Source organism: Bos mutus, chromosome 15 (genome assembly GCF_027580195.1).
Source record: "Bos mutus isolate GX-2022 chromosome 15, NWIPB_WYAK_1.1, whole genome shotgun sequence".
Classification (NCBI taxonomy): Eukaryota; Metazoa; Chordata; class Mammalia; order Artiodactyla; family Bovidae; genus Bos; species Bos mutus.
Genome location: NC_091631.1, coordinates 26,932,386 through 26,953,810, shown reverse-complemented (window position 1 = coordinate 26,953,810; position 21,425 = coordinate 26,932,386). Strand labels below are relative to the sequence as shown.

Genomic DNA, 21,425 nt, shown 5'->3' with positions numbered 1-21,425 from the left:
GGTCACCTGTTTTGTTTTAATGTCTATTTGTCTGATATTAGTTTATACATGCCAGCTCTCTTTTGGTTACTACTTACATAGAATATCTTTCCATCCTTCCATTTTCAACCTATTTGTGTTTTTGATTCTCAAATGCATCTCTTGTAGATGGCATATTGTGGATCATTAAAAAGAAAATCCATTTTGCCAATCTCTGCCTTTTAATTGTAGTGTAATTTAATTCATTAACACTTACTGTAATTACAGGCGCAAGGACTTCTGCCATTCTTTGATTTGTTTTATTTCTTTTTGTTCCTCATTTCTTCCATTATTACCTTCTTTTGTATTAGTTATTTTCTCATGTAACATTTGAGTCCTTTCTCATTTCTTTCACTATTCATCTTTTAGTTATTTTCTTAGTGGCTGCCCCAAGGATTATAGTTAACATTTTAATTTGTAAGTTTAGCTAAAGTTAATATTAGTTTTAGTATTATATAAAACTTTTCTTCTCTATGGGCTCTTTTCCCCCATTTTTATCATCAAGTTACATCTTTATTATTGTGTGCCCATAAAGGTAGATTTATAATGATTGCTTCATTTATTTGCTAATTGATTGATATTAAATACTAAACCACTCTTGCATTCTTAAAATAAATTTAGTCAAAATGAAGTGTTATTGTTTTATCCTTACAATGTATTTCTGGTTCAACTTTCTAATGTTTTGCTAGGGATTTTTGTGTCTGTAATCATGAGGATATTGACTTATAATTATCTCTGTGTGTGTGTGTGTGTGTGAGAGAGAGAGAGAGAGAGAAGGTTTAGTGTCAGTAATGTAGTTGGAAATTGTTCCTTTCTACTCTGTTTTAGGAGTTTGTACTAAATTGATGACATTTCTTAAACATTTGATATAATTCAGTGAAGCAACCTGGACCAAGACTATTTTTGTGGAAAGATTTTTCAATTACTTATTCACTTAAAAATAGTTATAGAGTTATTACTCAGCTATTATTCATCAATTTTGGCATGTTGTAGTTTTTCAAGGAATTTGTCTAATTAATCTAAGTTCTCAAATTTGTTAGCATGAAGTTCTTCATAATATTCTCCTAATAACCTTTTAATATCTGCAGCAATGTAATTTTTGGAAAATGCTTCTATTAGCATTATAGCAAGCATTTATACAGTGCTTATACATACCTTTGATTTTACAAATATTAGCTCTTTTAATTCCCATGACAATTTGTGAGGTAGATAGTATTATCATCTCCATGTTATAGATAAGAAACCAACGTTAAACTGAAAGAAGTTAGGTGCCTTGCTCAAGGTTACAGAACTGGTGTGTTAAGGGCTTAAATTGTAATCCAGGTCATCTGGGTCCAGAGTCCTCTTTTCTTAACTACTATTTACTTTGCTTTTCTGAAATGCCAGATAGCTGTTCTGTTCTTCTTAAGGAATTGTGCTGTGTTCGCTGTAGAAACCATCCTTGCTCCCAACACCTTAACACTACTGAGTGGAAATATTTGTTTCAGGTATTCCTAATTAAAACTTGGAATGCCTTTTCTCCCATAAAAACATTACATATGTTGGCTAGGCATACTTGAAATATTATTGTTAATACTCTTCTTCAGGCACATAATATGTTAAAAAGACTTCTGGGGTTTCGCTGGGAAGTTCACCAAAATTTATAATGTGAAACATTGTTTCTGTGGGAAAATATTAGAGGAAATTTATTTTAAATTCACTTGGCTAAAATGTTAAACTTCAATTATGTGAAAGTGTTTCTTAATTTTTTTCTAATTTCTTAATGATTTGAATCTACTGAGTTATTATTAAATCATAATTTAAAAAAGACAAACATCATGATTAATTTGGACACATATTTTGTTTTACTTTGATTAATTTGTTGATCAATATCTTTTAGGGTTATTCAAATGCTCAGAAGAATATTCTTCTTCAGGTGGATCAGAACTGTGTTCGCAATTCTTATGATGTCTTCTCTTTGCTGCGGTAAGAAACTTCTTAGAGTCCTCTTGCATTTTCTAAAGAATCTTCCTCATTCTGAGTTTGTGACATTTCAGTGTGAGGAAATGTATGGGAGCTTTGGAAGCTGTTACTCAAACAGCATTTTTTAGTGAGAGGTTCATAAATTTTGTAGCTACAGTTATTTAAGTTTATCTCTTTTACAAAGCCTTTCAAATGCCATTTTTTCCCTGTGGACAGTGGAAGAGAATGATTGGAAGCTAGTGATCTTAAAGTAGGGACATGAGCTGTGTCCGGTCTTCTGCACTATAAAGAGCAGAAACCAGAGGTATAAATTTAGACTTATCAAAATTTTACCAATGATGCCATTACTTACAAAAGCTGTCCAATAGCCCTAGACATAGCTTAGAGTTTTGACCTGCTAGGCTTAACTGCTTCAGCTCTGTATTTTCCTAATGTCTGGGCTTAATTTTGTATGATTTTTAAATTTGGTTTTAATTTTCAGTGTGGTAGATCATCAAGGACATTTTCCCAGGAGGCAGGCTACCAAAATAAATGCAGTTTAAAATAAAGTTAACAGTGACACTCAACCTATGTTCACCCTACTCAGACAGATGGTTCATTGAAACTCGATTTTGGCAGTCTTTTCCTAATGTTTATATAACACATCATAAATTTCAGACCATTAGACATCCTCTATATATCTGCTGGAGGAAGAGTCCAGAAAGATGATTGGACCCTTGTCCAATTGGATGGTTGTTTATTTTGTAAACGTTATTAAATGAGCCTTTCCTTTGCAAATCTTGAATCTTGTTATACAGAATGATAGAGAGTTTGGTCATATGGACTATGTAAATTGCTCTTAAGAGACAATGATTTCAACTAAAGTAACCACACACATTTGTCCTTTGATTTTTACCTGAGGGATACTTTGACTTCTTAGGATATGTACCAGAATGGACAGAATTTAGTAATTGAATGGTAGCGATAGAAAACAAGTTGTGTCAAAATATATAACTCTTATTTTTGAGCCTATTCAGTTTGGATTACATTGAGTTTTAAGTATTGAAAAGAGGGATGCACAGAAATAGTTTGAATTGTGAGTAAGCCACTAATATTTCTTGGCCTGTTTTCCTCAATAAAATGAGAGTTATAGATACTATTATATTTAAAGATATTTTTGAAGTATGAGATTTTATTATGTTAGTAGAGAAATCAGTAAAGTTAAAAGCAAAAGAAATACCGAGTCAGTGAGAAGAAGAGAATTTGGGAAAGGTAGTATCATAGAATCTAAGAAAATAGAGATTTAAGGGGTATTGAAGGCCCTGGTGGCTTAGAGGGTAAAGCGTCTGCCTGCAGTGCAGGAGACCAGGGTTCGATCCCTGGGTCGGGAAGATCCAGGAAAAGGAAATGGCAACCCACTGCAGTACTCTAGCCTGGAAAATCCCATGGATGGAGGAGCTTGGTAGGCTACAGTCTGTGGGGTTGCAAAGAGTCAGACATGACTGAGCACCTTCACTTTCCTTTCCTGAAGGCTCTGTACAATAATGATCCAGGAGAATAAGAGCTGAAGAAAGACTGTGGAATCTTGGGAATCAACTTGGTATAGTGGAGAATGTGTTGACTGACTTGCCTGTGACTTTAATTATCCTTGATTTATCCTAATTCATTTAACCTCTTTGATATTCTAAAACATAGAAGCAGTGGTATTACAATTTGTTTAATTTACAAGCATTTCACATCTATTACCTTTTTCTCCTAGAAGTTTTCTGTGCTCCCACATCAGGGATCAGCTTTTGTCTTCCATGTAGAAGCTGAGGCCAAGGGGCAGTCAATTACTTATCAGTACTTAGCGAGGGGACACACACCAAGTAAGAGCCAGACTAGAGATTGGTATGAAGGTTTTCTGGCAAACAAAATTTGCAAACCCTTTTCACGCTCTGACTTGTCCTAGATTGGTGGTTATTGGGTGCATGTAGCATAATGGTACAATGCTTCCCTGGTGGCTCAGGCGGTAAAGTGTCTGTCTACAATGCGGGAGACCTGGGTTCGATCCCTGGGTCAGGAAGATCCCCTGGAGAAGGAAATGGCAATCCACTCCAGTACTATTGCCTGGAAAATCCCATGGACAGAGAAGCCTGGTAGGCTACAGTCCATGGGGTCACAGAGTCATAGAGCCCTCCATAAATGCAAAATCATAAAATTAGTTTGGTAGTTGTTCAGTTAATTAACATTGATCTTGCAATGAAATGTCTCGGGAGTTTCACTTCTGGAGTGCCTTCTAGATTCCTTAGGTGTGTCAGCAGTTTGAATAACCTTGTTAATAATTGCTTGCTCATCACCTTTATGTAAATCATTTTTAGCTGGTAACACAGATATACTTTTTTCTGAACCAAATCTAATGTGTGTTTATCAAGTAAATTGGCTGAACCTGGAAAGTTACTCTGGAGCTAGAAACTTTAAATTGTACTTGTCAATGTTAATGAGTAAGATGGAACTTTCTTTGCTAATTCACAGTTCAGAGTAATTGTCATGTATCTGCTCGATTAAAAGTTCTCTTCCCACTGTTCTTATCATGAGCTGTATATAAAGTGATTGCTGAGAAAGTTAATGTGGTGCTAATCAATTTTGTTCATTGTTTCCCCTCCTCAACTCAGGCAACATTGTTCCTGGATGGAGTAATTTTTAAAAATATATCTTTTCCTTTCCTGATGATTTCTTTTTTTTTTTAATTGTTACTTCTTGATCTGTGATTTTATGTGAAAATACAGAGTCTGAATTTTTTAATATGACTTACTCCACAAAATTCTCAATACTGTTTGGAGTCAGGGTTAGAACCCATGTCTCCTGTTAGTAACTCTCACTGTGTTTTTGTGTTGGTAGCTACTATGAATTGATAATGTCCCACCTTTTATTTGTAAATGTCATACAAAAAAATAGGAAATCTTGACTAAAGGCTGCTTTTGGAGCATCTATGACCCTAGCTAGCATTATAGCCCCTTCTGATGGATGTGTTGTACCATATTTTGTAGGAAAACAATGACCTAAGGTTGTACTCTTCTGCCAACAGTTAGGAATTTAGACTAATTCCAGTGTTGCAAAGAAAGAGCAGCTCTTTCCAAATTTACATCAAGTATGTGTGATGGTAACTGATTTCTGCTTCCTAACCCTTGGAAATCCCTGGATTAAGCATTAGTTTTCATGTAAGCAGACATTTAATTAGGAGACCCTTCACTCATCACATTTCATACTTCAGGATGTTCACCACAAGGTGTCAATGTTGCTCTTTAACTGGCATTTGAAATTTCCTTTATTTTACAGTTTTGAAATGAGAAAAGTAAACTTACGAATTATAGATTAGATTAGATTAGATCAGTCACTCAGTCGTGTCCAACTCTTTGCGACCCCATGAACCGCAGCACGCCAGGCCTCCCTGTCCATCACCAACTCCCGGAGTTCACCCAGACTCATGTCCATCGAGTGAATGATGCCATCCAGCCATCTCATCCTCTGTCGTCCCCTTCTCCTCCTGCCCCCAATCCCTCCCAGCATCAGAGTCTTTTCCAATGAGTCAACTGTTCGCATGAGGTGGCCAAAGTACTGGAGTTTCAGCTTTAGCATCGTTCCCTCCAAAGAAATCCCAGGGCTGATCTCCTTCAGAATGGACTGGTTGGATCTCCTTGCAGTCCAAGGGACTCTCAACAGTCTTCTCCAACACCACAGTTCAGAAGCATCAATTCTTCGGGGCTCAGCCTTCTTCACAGTCCAACTCTCACATCCATACATGACCACAGGAAAAGCCATAGCCTTGACTAGACGAACCTTTGTTGGCAAAGTAGTGTCTCTGCTTTTGAATATGCTGTCTAGGTTGGTCATAACTTTCCTTCCAAGGAGTAAGCGTCTTTTAATTTCATGGCTGCAGTCACCATCTGCAGTGATTTTGGAGCCCAGAAATTATAAGCAAGCCTTTAATTTAGAAGTTAACTTTTCTTCTCTTTATTATTATTCCTTCTAGGTTAACGAGTCTATAAACAGCTTTCTCTTTTGGGATCTGTTGATTTTTGAAATGTTTTATTTCTTGTTTACTGTGTTGGTGATGGGGAGTTGTTGAAAGGCTGCCTGGAGATGAGTGGCATGCTCAGGAGTGTGGATTTGAATTCTAACCATGATGATTATGGAAGAGACCTGAGGGGCAAGACTGGAAGCAAGCAGATGGCTGTAATCCTACCTGTCCTCTGGAATTGAAAGATCATTGTTAGTGTTTAAAAATGTTTTTGTTTCATTTTGTTTTCCCTTTCATACTTTCTCAGAAAGGTAACTATTGTATTGAACTAAGCGAGACTAATTGTTTTCTCTGAGTATAGTTTTCATTGTTTTTTCCTTCTCTTTTGATGTGTCCTCCTTTCACCAGTTTAATAAATGGAGGTATGGTGGAGGAACCATGGGCTTTGGTCCTTCATCTAGGTTCTAGTCCTAAACCGCCAGGTTACTTTGGGCAAGTTTCTTAACTTTGGTATGCCTCAAACTGTTCTTGTAAAATGGGGGTAATTTTGGTCTCATAGACATATTATGAGAATTAAAGCAGATTAAATAGATTAAAAGATCATAGGACCGTTACTGGCACATAGTAGACATGCAATAAATAATAGTCTTCATTTCCCCCTTGACTTCTTCCACCTTGAAGTTAGCTTTCTTCTCTATGCCAGTGTTCCCTTTATATTATTACTGCTAGGTTTTCCAATTTTCTGCATAATTTCCCTTTCTGTTCTTGCCATTCTAATGCCTCCCACCTCTGTTTTTAGAATTACTTTTGTTAATCCTCTAACAATCATGATAAAAATTGTTTAACATGTGCATGTCTTGTCTCCCTGATGGCACTGAAAACTACTTGAAGGGAGGGGTCATTTCATGGGGCTGTGTTTTCTCCTCTCCCTCTTACTGACATTATGTTGGAGTTATTGTGGATTTTGTTGTGATCCCGGAGCCCTTGGTCCTGTGGATCCTGCATTACTCTTTCTCCCTAAGGACTCTTTTACATTACCACAACTTCAACCACCACAGCCACATGTTAATAGCTCTCAAAACTATGTCTCTAGTTTCAAGTTTTCTTTTGGATTTCTGCTCTGTAGTTTCCAGGGACGAGTAGACTTGCATGTGCTGTAGCAACCTCAACCGTAACATGTCTGGTTTAATCTGCATACATTGGCTTGATCTTTCTCTCCCTTTTGTTTTCCCTGGTTTCTCTAGTAGTATCATCAGCATCTCAGCACACTACTGAGCATACCCTTGTTTGTTCTCACCTCTGTTTTCCTGGACTATTTCCTGACCTCTGATCTTCCTACTTTGAGTTTTTCTTTCATGCAATTAATGGATACTATTTTTTAAAATCATTTATTTATTTATGGCTCTGCTGGGTCTTTGTTGTGCAGGCTTTCTCTAGTTGTGGTGATCGGGAGCTACTCTTCGTTGTGGCGTGCAGGCTTCTCGTTGCGGTGGCCTGTCTTGTTGTGGAGCACAGGCTCTAGGCACGCAGGCCCAGTAACTATCACAAGGGCTTAGTTGCTCCACGGCATGCAGGATCTTCCTGGATCAGGGATCAAACCTATGTCCCCCGTGTTGGTAGGTGGATTCTTAACCACTGGACCACCAGTAAAGTCCTAATAGATTTATTTATTGAGCATTTCCTTTGTGTTAGGAACTATGTTAAGTGATTTATATGAATTGACTCTTTTAATTCTTACAACAACCCCATGTGGTTAGAAATGTTTATTCCTGTTTACAGATGAGGAAGTTGAAGCACAAAGCAGTTGAGTAGCTTATCCAAGGTTATACAGGTGGTTCATGTTAGTCTGTATTTAAACCTAGTTTAGCTCCTGAGTTCGTGTTCATAACCAGCATGTTTTACTACTTTATTTTTTCACACTGTTTTAGTACAATTCATCTGCCACATTGCTGCCAGAATGATCAAAGATATATCAGTTTTGTCACTCATATGGTTTAGAAATCTTTGAGCTCTCACATAGAGGATAAAGTCCTTCCTTCTTAATTTGGTATTCAAAGGACATGGTTCTAAATAGTCCAGAGGAACTAATATTCTTCTTTCAAGTCCTCCTGCCACTAGGAGCTAGTAGCAAGTAGTAGCTAGCCTTTACTGAGCACGTGCTGCTGTAATTAATTCTTCATTGTCTGATTTGTTCTCTGCTTAGCACCCGGAAACTGAGAGCTCCTTTAGAAAAGAATCCTCTTTTTGTTGATCCTTGTATTAGTCCTACGACGGCTACATATCAAGTATATTTAGCAGATAAGAGATGCTGTTTTAATTGATCAATTCAAACTGTTCTTCAGGTTATAGGGAACTGGGTTCTGTTGTTCCTGTTTCTGGTTTGTACCTGGTAAAATGAGAGTTGTAAAAAATTTCTCGACCATTATCAAAAAAGTGTTGAAAATACAATCGGGTCCATAAAGATTCAGCTGCCTCTTTTCTTTCTGCCACTGCCTTCAACATAACGATTTCAGGATTTTGTGACTTGTGGTCTTATTCCTTATGCAGATTCTTTGGGGAAGATCTTTATCTGGTACATTGTTGCCATATCCCCACCCCCCACTTTGATAGAAAATACTTTCTCCTACAGAATTTCAGTTATAGAAGGGGAATGCTCATATCAAATAAACTATTCTTGCTGTAATGTTTAGAAAACGGGGAGGATGACATGTGTAAGGGTGTAACTGTTTATAATCTTTAAGTTTTGAATGCGATGACCAACTTTTAGGTTGCAGGGAGAGTTTTCTCCTCTCTCCCCTCCTAATGATGTCTTTCCCTAAGAGGTAAATGCAAATGTAGAGAATATAATTAAGAACCTGACTGTAAGCAAAAAATGTCACAAAATTTATATCCTAAGACTCGTATAGTTTTCTGTTCTTGGTAGACACTAGACCCAGTGTCTGTGTGCTCATTTTTGATAAATGAGGGGAATTAAAAGGATTACTGTTAAGGTAGACACACTGACAGCAAGGAGAAGCAACATCTGACAGTGTGATCTGTTTGTGCCTTACTCTTTGTTTCTGGAGTATAACTGAATGGTAAATCATATTAGCTACTGTCCTATCTTTATACTCACTATGTTTGGATTTGTAAATAGCCCTCTGTCACTACTTCATATAAAAGGAGGGCAGGGAGAAATAGAAATAGCCCAGCTGTGAAGAGAGACAGACTAAGTGAAAAAAGGCATAGCTAGCATCTCTCTTCTGTGTGTGAGCAGCTTTACCCAAGTACAGCTCCATGCTATAGTTCCTGACTGAAGTTAATAATGAGAATTATTAAGCATCCCGTGTTAGTTTTCACTAATGCTCTCTCCATTTAACACATGAGGACGCTGAGGCTTAGACCAGTGTGTGTCTAGCACCACAAGGTAAGTAAGTGTTAAAGCTGGTTTGAATGAAGAGCGCGTGTGCGTTCTTCCATTACGCTCTGTTGATGCCAAACCATCAGTGGAATATAAAGTAGTCCTTGTTAAAGTCTGCGTGAGAGAGCAGTGATATGTGACAAGATTTAGGAAGGTTTTCAATAGAAATGTAAAATTAAAAAGTTAGATATTAGAAAATGTTTAGGTATTTAATGTAAGTCTTAGTTAAACAAAATTGGTATTTATGTGTAATAGCACATTTTATTTTTATTCATCTTTCTATATATACACACACAGACACATATATACTTACAAAAATATTGATAGAATTTTAAACAAACTCTGGAGTAATTTTAGGTACAGTGTTTTTTTTCCCCCTTTCTTTTTAGTTTTTGGCTTGTCTTCTTCCTTAAACTCTTTCCCTCACTACCAGAACCACCTGTTGTAGACTGAATGTTTGTGGTCCCCCACCCCCACCTCAAACAGATACATTGAAACCTAATCCCCTGTGTGATGGTACTTTGAGGTGGGGGCCTTGGGGTGATGATTAGATCATGAAGGCAGAGCCCCCATAGATGGGATTAGTACCCTTATAAAAAAGGCCCTAGGGAGACCCGGTCCCTTTCTCTGTGTGATGTAGTGAAAAGATAACTGTGAACCAGGAAGCAGGCTCTCACCAGATACCAACCAAACTGGTGCCTTGATCATAGACTTCTGAGCCCCAGAACTGTGAGAAGTAAACTTCTGTTTATAAGTTACCCTGTCTGTGGTATTTGTTACAACAGCCTGAACTGAATAAGATACCATCCAAACACAGAACACATGTTGACATGACCCCAGTCACCTGTGTACCCATATTAACAATCTGTCGTGTATCTATTTCACATTTTTTCCTATGATATCTATGTATAGGTCATAGATATCACTATTTGACAAAATTGGAGTGGATATTATATGCTTAACTCTACCTTTTGTTTTCTTGTTTAACATTCCATGTACAGATCTCTTCAGTTCACTGTTTTAATGATTTCTTAATAGTCAATGGTGAGGTGTACTATATTTTTCAGTCATCACCCTATGGATAGACATTTAATCTTTACTTTGGCTCTGGTTTTTTATTTGTTCATTTTGCCATTATGTGCAATACTGGAGTAAGTATCTATATATGTATATATTTTTATATTTGTCATGTTTCTATTTATGTGTATTAAATTTTCAGGAGTAGAGTTTCTAAGTCAAAGGACATGTATAATTTTAATTTTAAAAAATAACATACTGTTTCCCCAAAGAGGACATATAATATGTGACTTTCCTCTTTACCTTGAAGCCCTGCTGGCCATGGGTATCATCTTTTTTTATGCGATTTTTATTAATTTGATGAGTACAACACCTCAGTGTTACTTTAATTTTTATGAGTTTCAGTACCAGTGCTTAGTCTGAGCTACAAGTGAAAGTGAATATCCTGGATTTGTTAGCCATTCAGTATTCTTCTGTGAATTTACCTATTCTTAATATTTTACCTGCCTTTTTAATTGAGTTGCTTGTGTTTTTCATATAATTTTAAAAGTCCTTGGTATTTTTTCCAAATCTCTCAGTTACATCTTGAGTTAGTATTCCTTATACAAAATGTTTATATTTGTCATATCATATAATTTTGGTTTTCCTTGGATGTCTTCTGGGCACTCTGTCTTGGTTTAAGACGTATCTCTCTTTTTTTAAAAAAAAAACAGGTATTTTTTACATTGGAGTATAGTTGCCTTATCAGAAGTCTCTTCCTTTTTAGTTCTATGTACATTTTCAAGTTTCCTTTTAAGGTTTATATTATTTTACTTTTAAAATTAAATCTCTAATACAATTTGGAATTATTCTTAAATATATTGTGTAGATATTCCATATATTGAGATAGAAATTCATTTTCTTTACAGATGAATATCCAGTTGTGCCAGTAACTTCCTTTTCTTACTGAATTTAGATACCACCTTTGTCATATACTAAAAGCTCATATAAGCCGGGGTTCATTTCTGGATTCCCTTTTGTTCTGATCCTTTTGTGTAGTTCTTTGCCAATTTCAGATTAATTACAGTGGTTTTTTGGTATGCTAATACCAAGTAAGGCAAGTACCCCTCTTGCTACTCTTCTTTTTCCATTCTATTTTTGGCTGTTCTCAGAACTTTATTCTTCCATATGAAGGTTAAGGTTATTTTATCCTATTCTTAAAAAAAAAAAAAAAAACTTTCTTGAATTCTAACGGGAATTTTTATATTCATTGACTTTTTATATTTGGTGAGAGCTGTCATTTTTTATGGGGGCTTCCCTGATAGCTCAGTTGGTGAAGAATGCAGGAGATCCCAGTTCGATTCCTGGGTCGGGATGATCTGCTGAAGGTATAGGCTACCTACTCCAGTATTCTTGGGCTTCCCTTGTGGCTCAGCTGGCAAAGAATTCTCCTGCAATATGGGATACTTGAGTTCAGTCCCTGGGTTGGGAAGATCCTCTGGAGAAGGGAAAGGCTACCCACTCCAGTATTCTGGCCTGGAGAATTCCATGGACTGTATAGTCCATGAGGTCTCAAAGAGTCATTTTTATGTTAGTATTCCCATCCAAGACATGATATGTCTTATATTTGTTCAAATTTTATTTCAATCCTTTGGTAAGATTTTATAGTTCTCTTCATACGGTCATGTGCCTTTCTATTAAGTTTGTTCTTAGATATGCTATAGTTTTGACACAATTCTTTAATAAAATGTTTTCCATTTCCATTCTTGTATACTCATTTCTATTATAGGGAAAAACTGTAATTTTTAAAAAATCATACTCAGTGATGGTATCAAGTTAGTTTTTCTTGTTTTTTAAGGAAAGATCTCTGATTTTCTTGGCCATATACTCATTATCAATAGAAGGATAGATTTATCTCTTCTTTTGCAGTATTTATACTGTCTTCCTATCTTTACTGCATTTACTACACCTTTTAGAACTTTAAAATTAATGTTGAAATGTAATGGAAATAGCGAGCAGTTTAGTCCAATTCTTGTTTTAATTAAAAATGATCAGTATTTTACTGTTCAGAATATTCTCTGTTAATTTTGGAAAATCTTTTTGATAGTTCTTCCTATTTAACTTTTTAAAGCAATAGATGCTGAATTTTTTGAATTGCCTTTTCATATTTATTAATGTTATATGTTTTTCTTTAATTTATAGTTGCAAAAAGGTATGCAGATTTCTTGGTATTGTATTACTAATTAGTTATAGATTATTCTTTTGATCATTACTACAAGTGAGATTGGTATATAGTATTTGTTGTTTTTTGAGGGGGTGGGAAGGAGGATGTGATAGGTAATCATCTTTCCTGGATCCTGAAATTGAATTGGGACGCTTTTCATCTTTTTCTGTGATCCTCCTTTGTAAAATGATGATAATAACCTCATTGGGTTGTTGGGAGATGAAGTGAATTAATATGAAGTGCTTAGTACAGTGCTCAAATTAGTTAATACTATATTTGTTAGCTATTAGTATCATAATAAACTGAAACATATTAAATGATTTTGGGGATTTTTAATTCTTTAAAGGTTTGTTAGAGAATTTAGCTATTAAATCATCTAGTTCAGGTGACTTTTATGATGATAAATCTGACTCTCATACTTCTAGTGCTATTTGCTCTCTTTTATCCTTCTTCTCCATGGTTTATTCTTGATAATTTGTTTTTTTTTGCTAGGAAACCATGTACTTTGTCTAGATATTTAAATTTTTTGCTGAAACAGCACATATAGTTTTATTTGTAATTCTTCTTTTAATCATTTCAGCAATTTACAGCAGATTTTCTAATTAAGCCCAGAAACCAGTTAGAAATTTAGTTATATTATTGGATAGGATGCTTTCTAATGCAGAAGTTGAATGCTTTTTTGTGTGTGAACTGAAACAAAATATTTGATATATCTTTTGTCTTTAAAATATTTCTCAGAATGAGAACGGAGAACACAGACCAATACATAAGTGTAGGGAATTTAGAGCTCTAGTTTATATTTTGTCCCCAGCATATATAGGACCTAACTCAGAGTAGATGCTAGTAAATATTTGTTAACTGAATGAATGATAAAATTATTAAATGAATGCATGAAATACAATCCAGTTGGATAATCACTGAATAATAGGTAGATTTTTGGAAGAATTTTTTTAAATGGTAGTTTTAAGTCACCATTTCTAAGATAATTAATACTAATCTTGGGTATGTTCCTCCACAATTATGGTATATATTTACTATAAAACATCTAAATACTTCATTGTAGACAAAGTGCTTGCTAATAAAGTCACTTAAAGGCATTGTGTGGTAAATTAACTAGTTTATTGAATGAATTAACCAGTAGTCATGAGTTACTGATATGTCTCATGGTCCTTAACTAAGACCTTTTGTAGGCTCTTCATGCTGCTAAGCCCATTTTCTCTAGTAGACTGAATGTTCAACAGAGGTAGCAACACAGTAGGTAAAATAAATGAGCCTCCCCAAAATAATGTTCAGAATTTCTGGCTTGGAGCAATAGCCAGATTCATTCAGATATTGTTAGAATGGTGAAAGAGGTGTATAAAATCAGTATAAAGAGATAAAGAGGTAAGGAGCATCCTTTGAGGGCAGTTAAATATATGAATAGTCTTCTGCCCAAGAGATGTTCTCTGTCCCTGCCATTGTCCTTCAGTTCTGGCTTGATTTCACAGGGTTACTTTACTAAGACTGCTTTGTTTAAGATGTCACTGCAAATTAAAGCTTTACCATCACACCCCTCATAGCTGCCTTATAACTTCTACTTTCCCACTGGTGCCAGGCATGTTCCAAGGCAGCTTTCCAAGGTTTAGTGATTTCACCCTGATATCTCTGCCAATAAAAATAACCAGTTACCATTAAACACCTGCCCCACCCATAACTTGATTTTTACATGCTGTTTTATTAAGAGAACTTACCAAAGATTTTAGGAGAATTAATACATTATGTTCATCGGGATATTACCTGACCCTTGAAGTAACTTTTATATTAAAAGGTAGGGTGTTTTACCTTTGAACAGAATATGAGACTCGGCATGTTTATCTGTTGAGAAGAGTAGCCATTGTAATAACCTTATTCTTATGATTCTTTATGGCTGGAAGTACTCCATTGACATGAGAAGCCAGATTCTTACTTTGGGAACTTATACTTTAGTAGAACAGATTAACAGATACAGCAAGCAAGGAGTCTTAGATTCATTGAGAGGGTAATAATAATTTCTAAATGTTTTGTTGGTATTGTAGGAAAAAGTCATAATCCCACCCCTTCCCATGCCTTCACAGGTGGTAGGGAAAGAAAATACTATTTGAATATCTCAAATATGAAAGATACTTAAATGCTAAAAACAGCATATATATATTTATAATATTTACAATGCTATGCTACTATTATAATTCTCTTTTGCTGGTAAGTGAGATGACAGTTTAAAAAAGATGAGCTATTGTGTGTTATTCAGAGTCCTGGTCCATTTGATGGCAAAGACCTTTCCAATATATTTCCTCATCTCGTGTGGAAGAAGTCCTTGAGGCTGCCTAACAGCTCCTATCCCCCTTCTGATAAAATTTCTTGGGTGGTGCACCTGGGTGTGAATGGACCAGACATTTCTCAGAGAGTCTTCTGGCCCTGGCACAATGGAGACTTTCATAATAAGCTCTCCTAAGAGCCTTCCAAGTTCTGTGCCTCTGTGCCTCCCCAGGCTGGAAGTGTTAACTAAAATCTGTAAGTTCGCTGTTGAGGAACGTCTAACTCTGTGACCATGGGGCTTCTTTTACTCCTTTTCTTTCAATACAGTGTGAAGTGAATAGACACGGTGATGTTTCTTTGTTGGCATTTCTATTTTCAAGCTCTGAACCATTAAATTCCAACTCTGCAAGAAGCAGAGGTAATTACTAGGTAATTACTAGTAATTAGTAGTTAGTAATTACTAGGTAATTACTAATTTGAGGTAAAATGATTTCTGTGGAGCATTGTTGTTTTTTTTTTTTTTTTAAATCTCCAATTTCTTTGATTCTAGTGATAGTGTCAAATATGAACCTTGCAGTAGAATTGACCTTATGGGGAACATATGGGGAGAACATTTGGAGATTTAAATGTATGAAAAATTTAGTACAAGCCAAGAAATTGACTCAACAGCTCTCAAAAAGGAGTTCAGATTATCTTCAGATCAGATCAGATCAGTCTCTCAGTCGTGTCCGACTCTTTGCGACCCCATGAATTGCAGCACGCCAGGCCTCCCTGTCCATCACCAACTCCTGGAGTTCACTGAGACTTACGTCCATTGAGTCAGTGATGCCATCCAGCCATCTCATCCTCTGTCGTCCCCTTCTCCTCTTGCCCCCAATCCCTCCCAGCATCAGAGTCTTTTCCAATGAGTCAGATTATCTTATGTTGCATTAATTAAACTTAAGTGCCCAGATCAAGGGAAGTAATAGTCTTCCTGGACTTTGTGTTCATTAGGTCAAATTTGGAATATTCTGTTTAATTTGAATCCCAGTTTACTTTGATGAGAAAGAGCCAAGGGAGATGGCCAGGGTGAATGAAGGGTTTTTAAATAGTTGAGAATAGAGGAAATTTAGCTTGGAGAAGAGGGGACTTCGGGAGTATAGTTGCTGTCTTTAAACTAAAGAGTTTTGGCAAACAGTTGTTGGGTAATAATAGTAAAATAGATGTATTTATTGAATATGTACCATCTGTCAGGTTAAGTACTTTATATGCTTTATCTCTTTTATTCGTCGAAGCAAGTGTATGTGATTGGTGTTATTCTTTATTATCCCTGTTTTGCTAATGAGGACACAGATCCAGAAAGGGAAATTGACTGCCTGAGGTTGCATTGTGACAGAACCAGCCAGTCAAAGGTTTTACTCCATTTTCTTTTCTTTCTTCCATGCTGCCTCCCACGTTGTAAAGAATTTGGACTCTTTCTGAAGAAAAAAATATGTAGGCGTAGTGTTCCCGTGGGTAGAATAGTGATAGTGCTATGGCAGTAGAGTATACTGGGGATGGTAGGATGAGTTATTTTAGTAGAGTGGTCTGGAGACACTTCACTGAGAAGAAAAGATTTGAAAAAGATAAGGCAGCAAGTTGGGTATCTTTAGGAAGAACATCCCAGAGAGCAGCATAGCTGGTGTAAGAGCCCTTGAGGAAGCGGTGAACTTGGTTTGCTGAAAGTACAGCTAAGAGGTCAGTCTGGTTTGAGCATAGTGAATAAAGCTGATAGAGGCCAGATTGTGTGGTTTACACTTTTTCCAGGTATGATGGAAAGATATTGGAGGGGTTGGAGCCAAGGGAGTGATATGATCTGACTTTTATTTAAAGAAAGTGACTCTGGCGTGGAGAATAGACTGAGGGGAGGGGGAGTAGTGGGAGATTAGTTAAGAGACTATTGTCTTATCCAGGCAAGAGACAAGAGTGACTTAGGCTGGTCTGATAGCAGTTGAGGTGTATGAAGAGAAGTAGTCCAATTCCTGACATAGCTTGAAGTTGGAGCTAACCAGCCTTGGTAATGGCTTAGATGTGGGCATGCCAGAGAAACTGGACTTAAAAATAATGTATAGATATTTAATCTGTGCAATTGGGTGAATTGTGGTGGCATTTATGAAAATGAGGAAGATTTGTAGGGGAGAAGGAGGATGAACTCATGGGGAATCGAGAATATATTTGGGACATTAGGTTTGAGATATGTATCAGTCATGAAGGTGGAGGTACTAAGGCATTTGGATGTGCACTTTTGATCTCAGGGCTAATTGGTGATGCTGGAGACTTGAACTTAGGAATAGTGTCAGTCAAGGTTTAGTGTAGGAAACAAACCACTCTAGATATTTTCGTCAGGAAGAGATTTCACACAGAGAGTTGGGTATATATGGAATCACTTGAGGGCTGAAGGAGTAGAAGTCGGGGCTGCTCGGCTTCAGGGACACATTGCTTTCTACTAGGCTTTGAGGTCAGCCCAGCACAGTGGCGATCTGGCGCTCACAGAACTGCTGCTAGTGAAGTAACCACCCCTCATGCCCGGACACCTGAACGGGGAAACTGAGTGCTGCAGAAACTCCGACTGGAGAGGGTCTGTCACTGCTCCTGGAAGAATGGCTTCCCCACCTTCTACCTTCCAGACTTGGTTCAAGATTCTCCAACATGTTGGAAAAGGAGAATATAGCAGAGGAATAGGGGCAACTAATAAGCTCTGGGGGAAATCTAAGACAATGTGGCATCCCAGAGCCAAAATATTTTCACAGAATTGATAACTGAATCAAATGCTGTGATTGAGTAAGAAGCGGACTGATAATTGAATACTGAATCTAGCAGTTGGGGGCTCCACTGGCGACATTTGTAAGAGCAGTTTTTGTGGAGTCGTTTAGGGAGAGAATAAGAGTAAGGAGATGAAGACAAGAAGTGTTAACTGTTCCTGTGAAGTTTTTCTGTACAGAGGAGCCGGAAAATGGTACTAAAGCTGGAAGGTGATGAGGGGTCAAGTGAAGAGTCTTTTTGTTTTGAGGTGGAAGGTATTTGGCATCAGTTCAGTTCAGTTGCTCAGTCGTGTCCGACTCTTTGCGACCCCATGAATCACAGCACGCCAGGCCTCCCTGTCCATCACCAACTCCCGGAGTTCACCCAGGCTCATGTCCATCGAGTCGGCATACTCTTGTGCTAAAGGAAAAACTGGATGCCGGAGAAAGAGAGGGGATAATAGCAGGCATGAAAAGCTTTGATAAGTGAAAGATAGTGGAATCCTTGTATAAGTAGATGGTTAGGGCTTGTAAAAGAGGGGTGTGTATATGTGGGGAACGCAGAGTATATGGGTATAGATATAGAACCACATGATATATTTGGTGATGGGAGAATGAGTAAGTTGTCCTCTGATTGCTTCTGTTTTTCAGTAGGGTCATGAGTCAGGTATCAGAAGGTTGAAGGTTTGTATAAAGTGTGAAGAGAAAAGAGAAGATTTAAAATCATCATCTTGGAGAATGAGAGTGAATTAACTTGGCCTGACGGTTCTCAAACTTAAGCCTGCATCAGAATCAGCTGGAGGGCTTGGTGCAACACTGATAGCTGGGCCTCCCCACGAAGTTCCTGATGCATTAGTTCTGGGCAAGGTCTGGGAATTCACATCTCTGACTGTCCCCCGTGAACCCGATGCTTCTGGTCCAAGTTCCATACTTTGGTTATACATTTAAGGGAGAACATTCAGCGTGCTGTTTTCCACCAGCTGTATTCAGCCTCTTGAGTGCAAAGGTGAAGACAGTTTAACCAGAATTAGGGTTTTGCCAGGTAGATTCATGGGCAAGAAGAGAGGTCCATATGAGTGATTTATAATGGTGGACCATGGACTCTAAGTTGGATAAGAAGAGAAGTGAGGACACGAGGGAAGTGATGATCAGTGAAAAAAGAGATATAGGACCAATGGATTGGAAGTTCCAATGATGGAAACAAATTGTTGGAATGAAGTATGGAGAGCAGTGGTTAGTGCTTGGGATGCTTGAAGTTGAGGTTTTAAAGATGCAGTTATTAATTATGATATAAAGTAAGAGAATAATTGAACTGACTGAATGGGTGGAGGTCAAGAATCTAAGAGGTTGGAATATTGCCTGGACATAAAAGTCATCAGGAAGCATGGCAGGAATAGTGGTGGAAAGAGAGGATGGTGAGTCAGGTGTTAAAATCTTCAGTTATTAAGCTGGGATGGGAGGACTGCAGATAAGAGCAGCAGGAAGGGAAAGCAGCAAAATCAACATGTACATTGAAAGGACTGAAGGTTTTAAGGAGTGGAGGAAAGCAGTAGTCTGAAAAGCAGCAGAGTTACAAAGGAGACATCTACTCCATTCCATGCTCAGTGTTACATAGGGTATAGAAAGAAAACAAAACAAAACACTTGTGCTCGTTTAGTTCTTAGAACAGTCCCCGTTATTCCCACTTTGACAGATGAAGAAACAGACTTAAAGTAACTGGCCTGGACAGTCATAGCTGGTGACTGCTAAGAGGCAACATTGTGTGAGCCCAGTGGAAGCTAAGGGAAGGCAAATGTTGACTCAGTGTAAGAAAGTACATTTCAGCAGTTAGGGGTGTGCGGGTGACAGTGTTCCTTTGGGGGGAGCTTCCTGTCACTGAAGTGGATGTCTGCCTGCTGCCATCACCATTGCAAACTAATTTGATCACAGAATGACATAAGGAAAAAACACCAATATGTAGTAAAAGAGGAAGGGAATTGATATTTATTAGCTGTTGGGAGAGTGGGCAGACAGGGAGATAGTTGAATCTGGTTATCTCTGAGCTAAGAGTTGATGATAGTTGTATAATATTGTGAGTGCACTAAATGCCACTGAATTGTATACTTTAAAATGTTTAGTTGTATGTTATGTGTATTTCACCATCGTTAAAAAAAGTCTCTGATTAAACTGTTTACTTTCATTTCATTCTATTGGCAATTCATTTGTCTACAGAATTTCATATGCAAGACACCTTGGGTACAAAAAGTAGAAAAGTGGTTGTTGTTTTCATAAAGGGTTTGGGTAAATGTATACATATCTAAGTGTATGAAGAGTTACCTGGTCGTATGAGGTGGTAAATCTTAAGTGGCCCAAGAGGATGTGAATAATTGCTTTCGAGGTTCTGAGGACATGGGTTCTGCTACCTGTTCTTACCACAGTGTAGCTGGCACGAAGCATCTTTCCAGGTGTCCTGCTTTTTCTCAGTGTTAGAACTTGGGACAGCCCACTTGGCTCAGTTTTCAGCTTGAACTATGACATCAGTTCAAACATTCGTGGAAGAGGATTAAATTGATATTTGAAAAGAACATCTTGTCAAGTAAGTCCTCAGGAAACAGACTCAGTGGCAAAATATGGGATTGTTGTTCTTGCAGGGGATGGTTGTATTTTTGTTAGGGCTGATTACAATCTGGCAGAACTTTTTTGGGAAAATATATTCTTTGTTTAAAATAAAAAGGACTGTTTGTTCAGGTTTTGTTGGCCAATTCTAATGGTATTTTAGGTATTGATTTTTTACAATGGTGTTGTAAACATCCTGAGTTTGATGTTATGAAAAATGAGCTGTTCTTTGTTTTCATTTTTGAACGTCAGTTTTTATTTTACCAAATGCCTTGCAGAAACACGGAAGGATAGTACAGTGTTCCTAAATACCCTGCACCTAGTTCCTTCTCTTACTATCACCCACAGGTGTGGTTGAATAGGAAAAACTCAGTCCTCCTCCTGTGTTTCCTTTTTACTCTCGTGCTACCACTAAACTCACAATATGTCTAATACCGGATCAGTGGATTTTTTTTCACACCAAGCAGTTCTGCCAGCTGAATGTCCTGGGGTTTAACTTAATTCTGACACTGTCTACCTGGAGACAGGGGCAGATCCCACAGCTTAAGGGCTCAGTCCCCCAAGACTGCCGCCAACTTCAGACACCAGTCTTGTGTCCAGTCAATGAGACACCAGTCTCGCTTCTGATCAACTGGCTGTAAATCAGAGGAGAGGTTCCTACAACCCCCTCCTCAAGTTTGATCAATTTGCTAGAAAGGCTCAGTTTACTGACTGACTACTAGTTGATTGTAAAAGGCTGTGATAAAGGATACAGGCGAACATCCAGATGGAATGGATGCGTAGGGTGAGGTATGTGGGAAGAGGTGTGGTGCTCCCAAGCCCTTCCTGGTGCTCCAGTCTCCCAGCACCTCCTTGTGTTCAGCAACCCAGAAAGCTCTCTGAACCCCGTGTTATCTGGACTTTTATGGAGGCTTCATCACTTAGGCATGGTCTATCACTTAGTTCTGTTTTCAGCCTCTGCCCGCTTACTGGAGAATGGTAGACAGGGCTAAAAATGCCAAGCTTTTAATCATTACTTGGTCTTCTTGGTGACCAGCCCCCATCCAGCAGCCTACCGACTCACCTCATTAGAACAAAAGACATCGCTATCACTCAGGAGATTCCAAAGAGTTTAGCAACTGTGTGTTAGGAATTGGGGTCAAGGACCAAATATTAGAACAAAAGATGCTCCTGGTGCATCTGTCATTTAGGAAATTACAAGCATTTTGGGAGTTCTGT

At 37.7% G+C, this 21,425-nt stretch overlaps 1 protein-coding gene across 4 annotated transcripts in view; it reads left to right on the top strand.

The window, feature by feature from the left end:
• UVRAG (UV radiation resistance associated) overlaps nucleotides 1-21,425 on the top strand; it is a 332,821-nt gene that overhangs the window by 86,591 nt on the left and 224,805 nt on the right. For all 4 annotated transcript variants that reach the window (XM_070383686.1, XM_005902497.2, XM_070383687.1 and 1 more), the window contains one exon: nucleotides 1,898-1,983. In XM_070383686.1, the coding sequence (XP_070239787.1) occupies nucleotides 1,898-1,983 (86 nt within the window). The remainder of the gene's footprint in view (nucleotides 1-1,897; nucleotides 1,984-21,425) is intronic.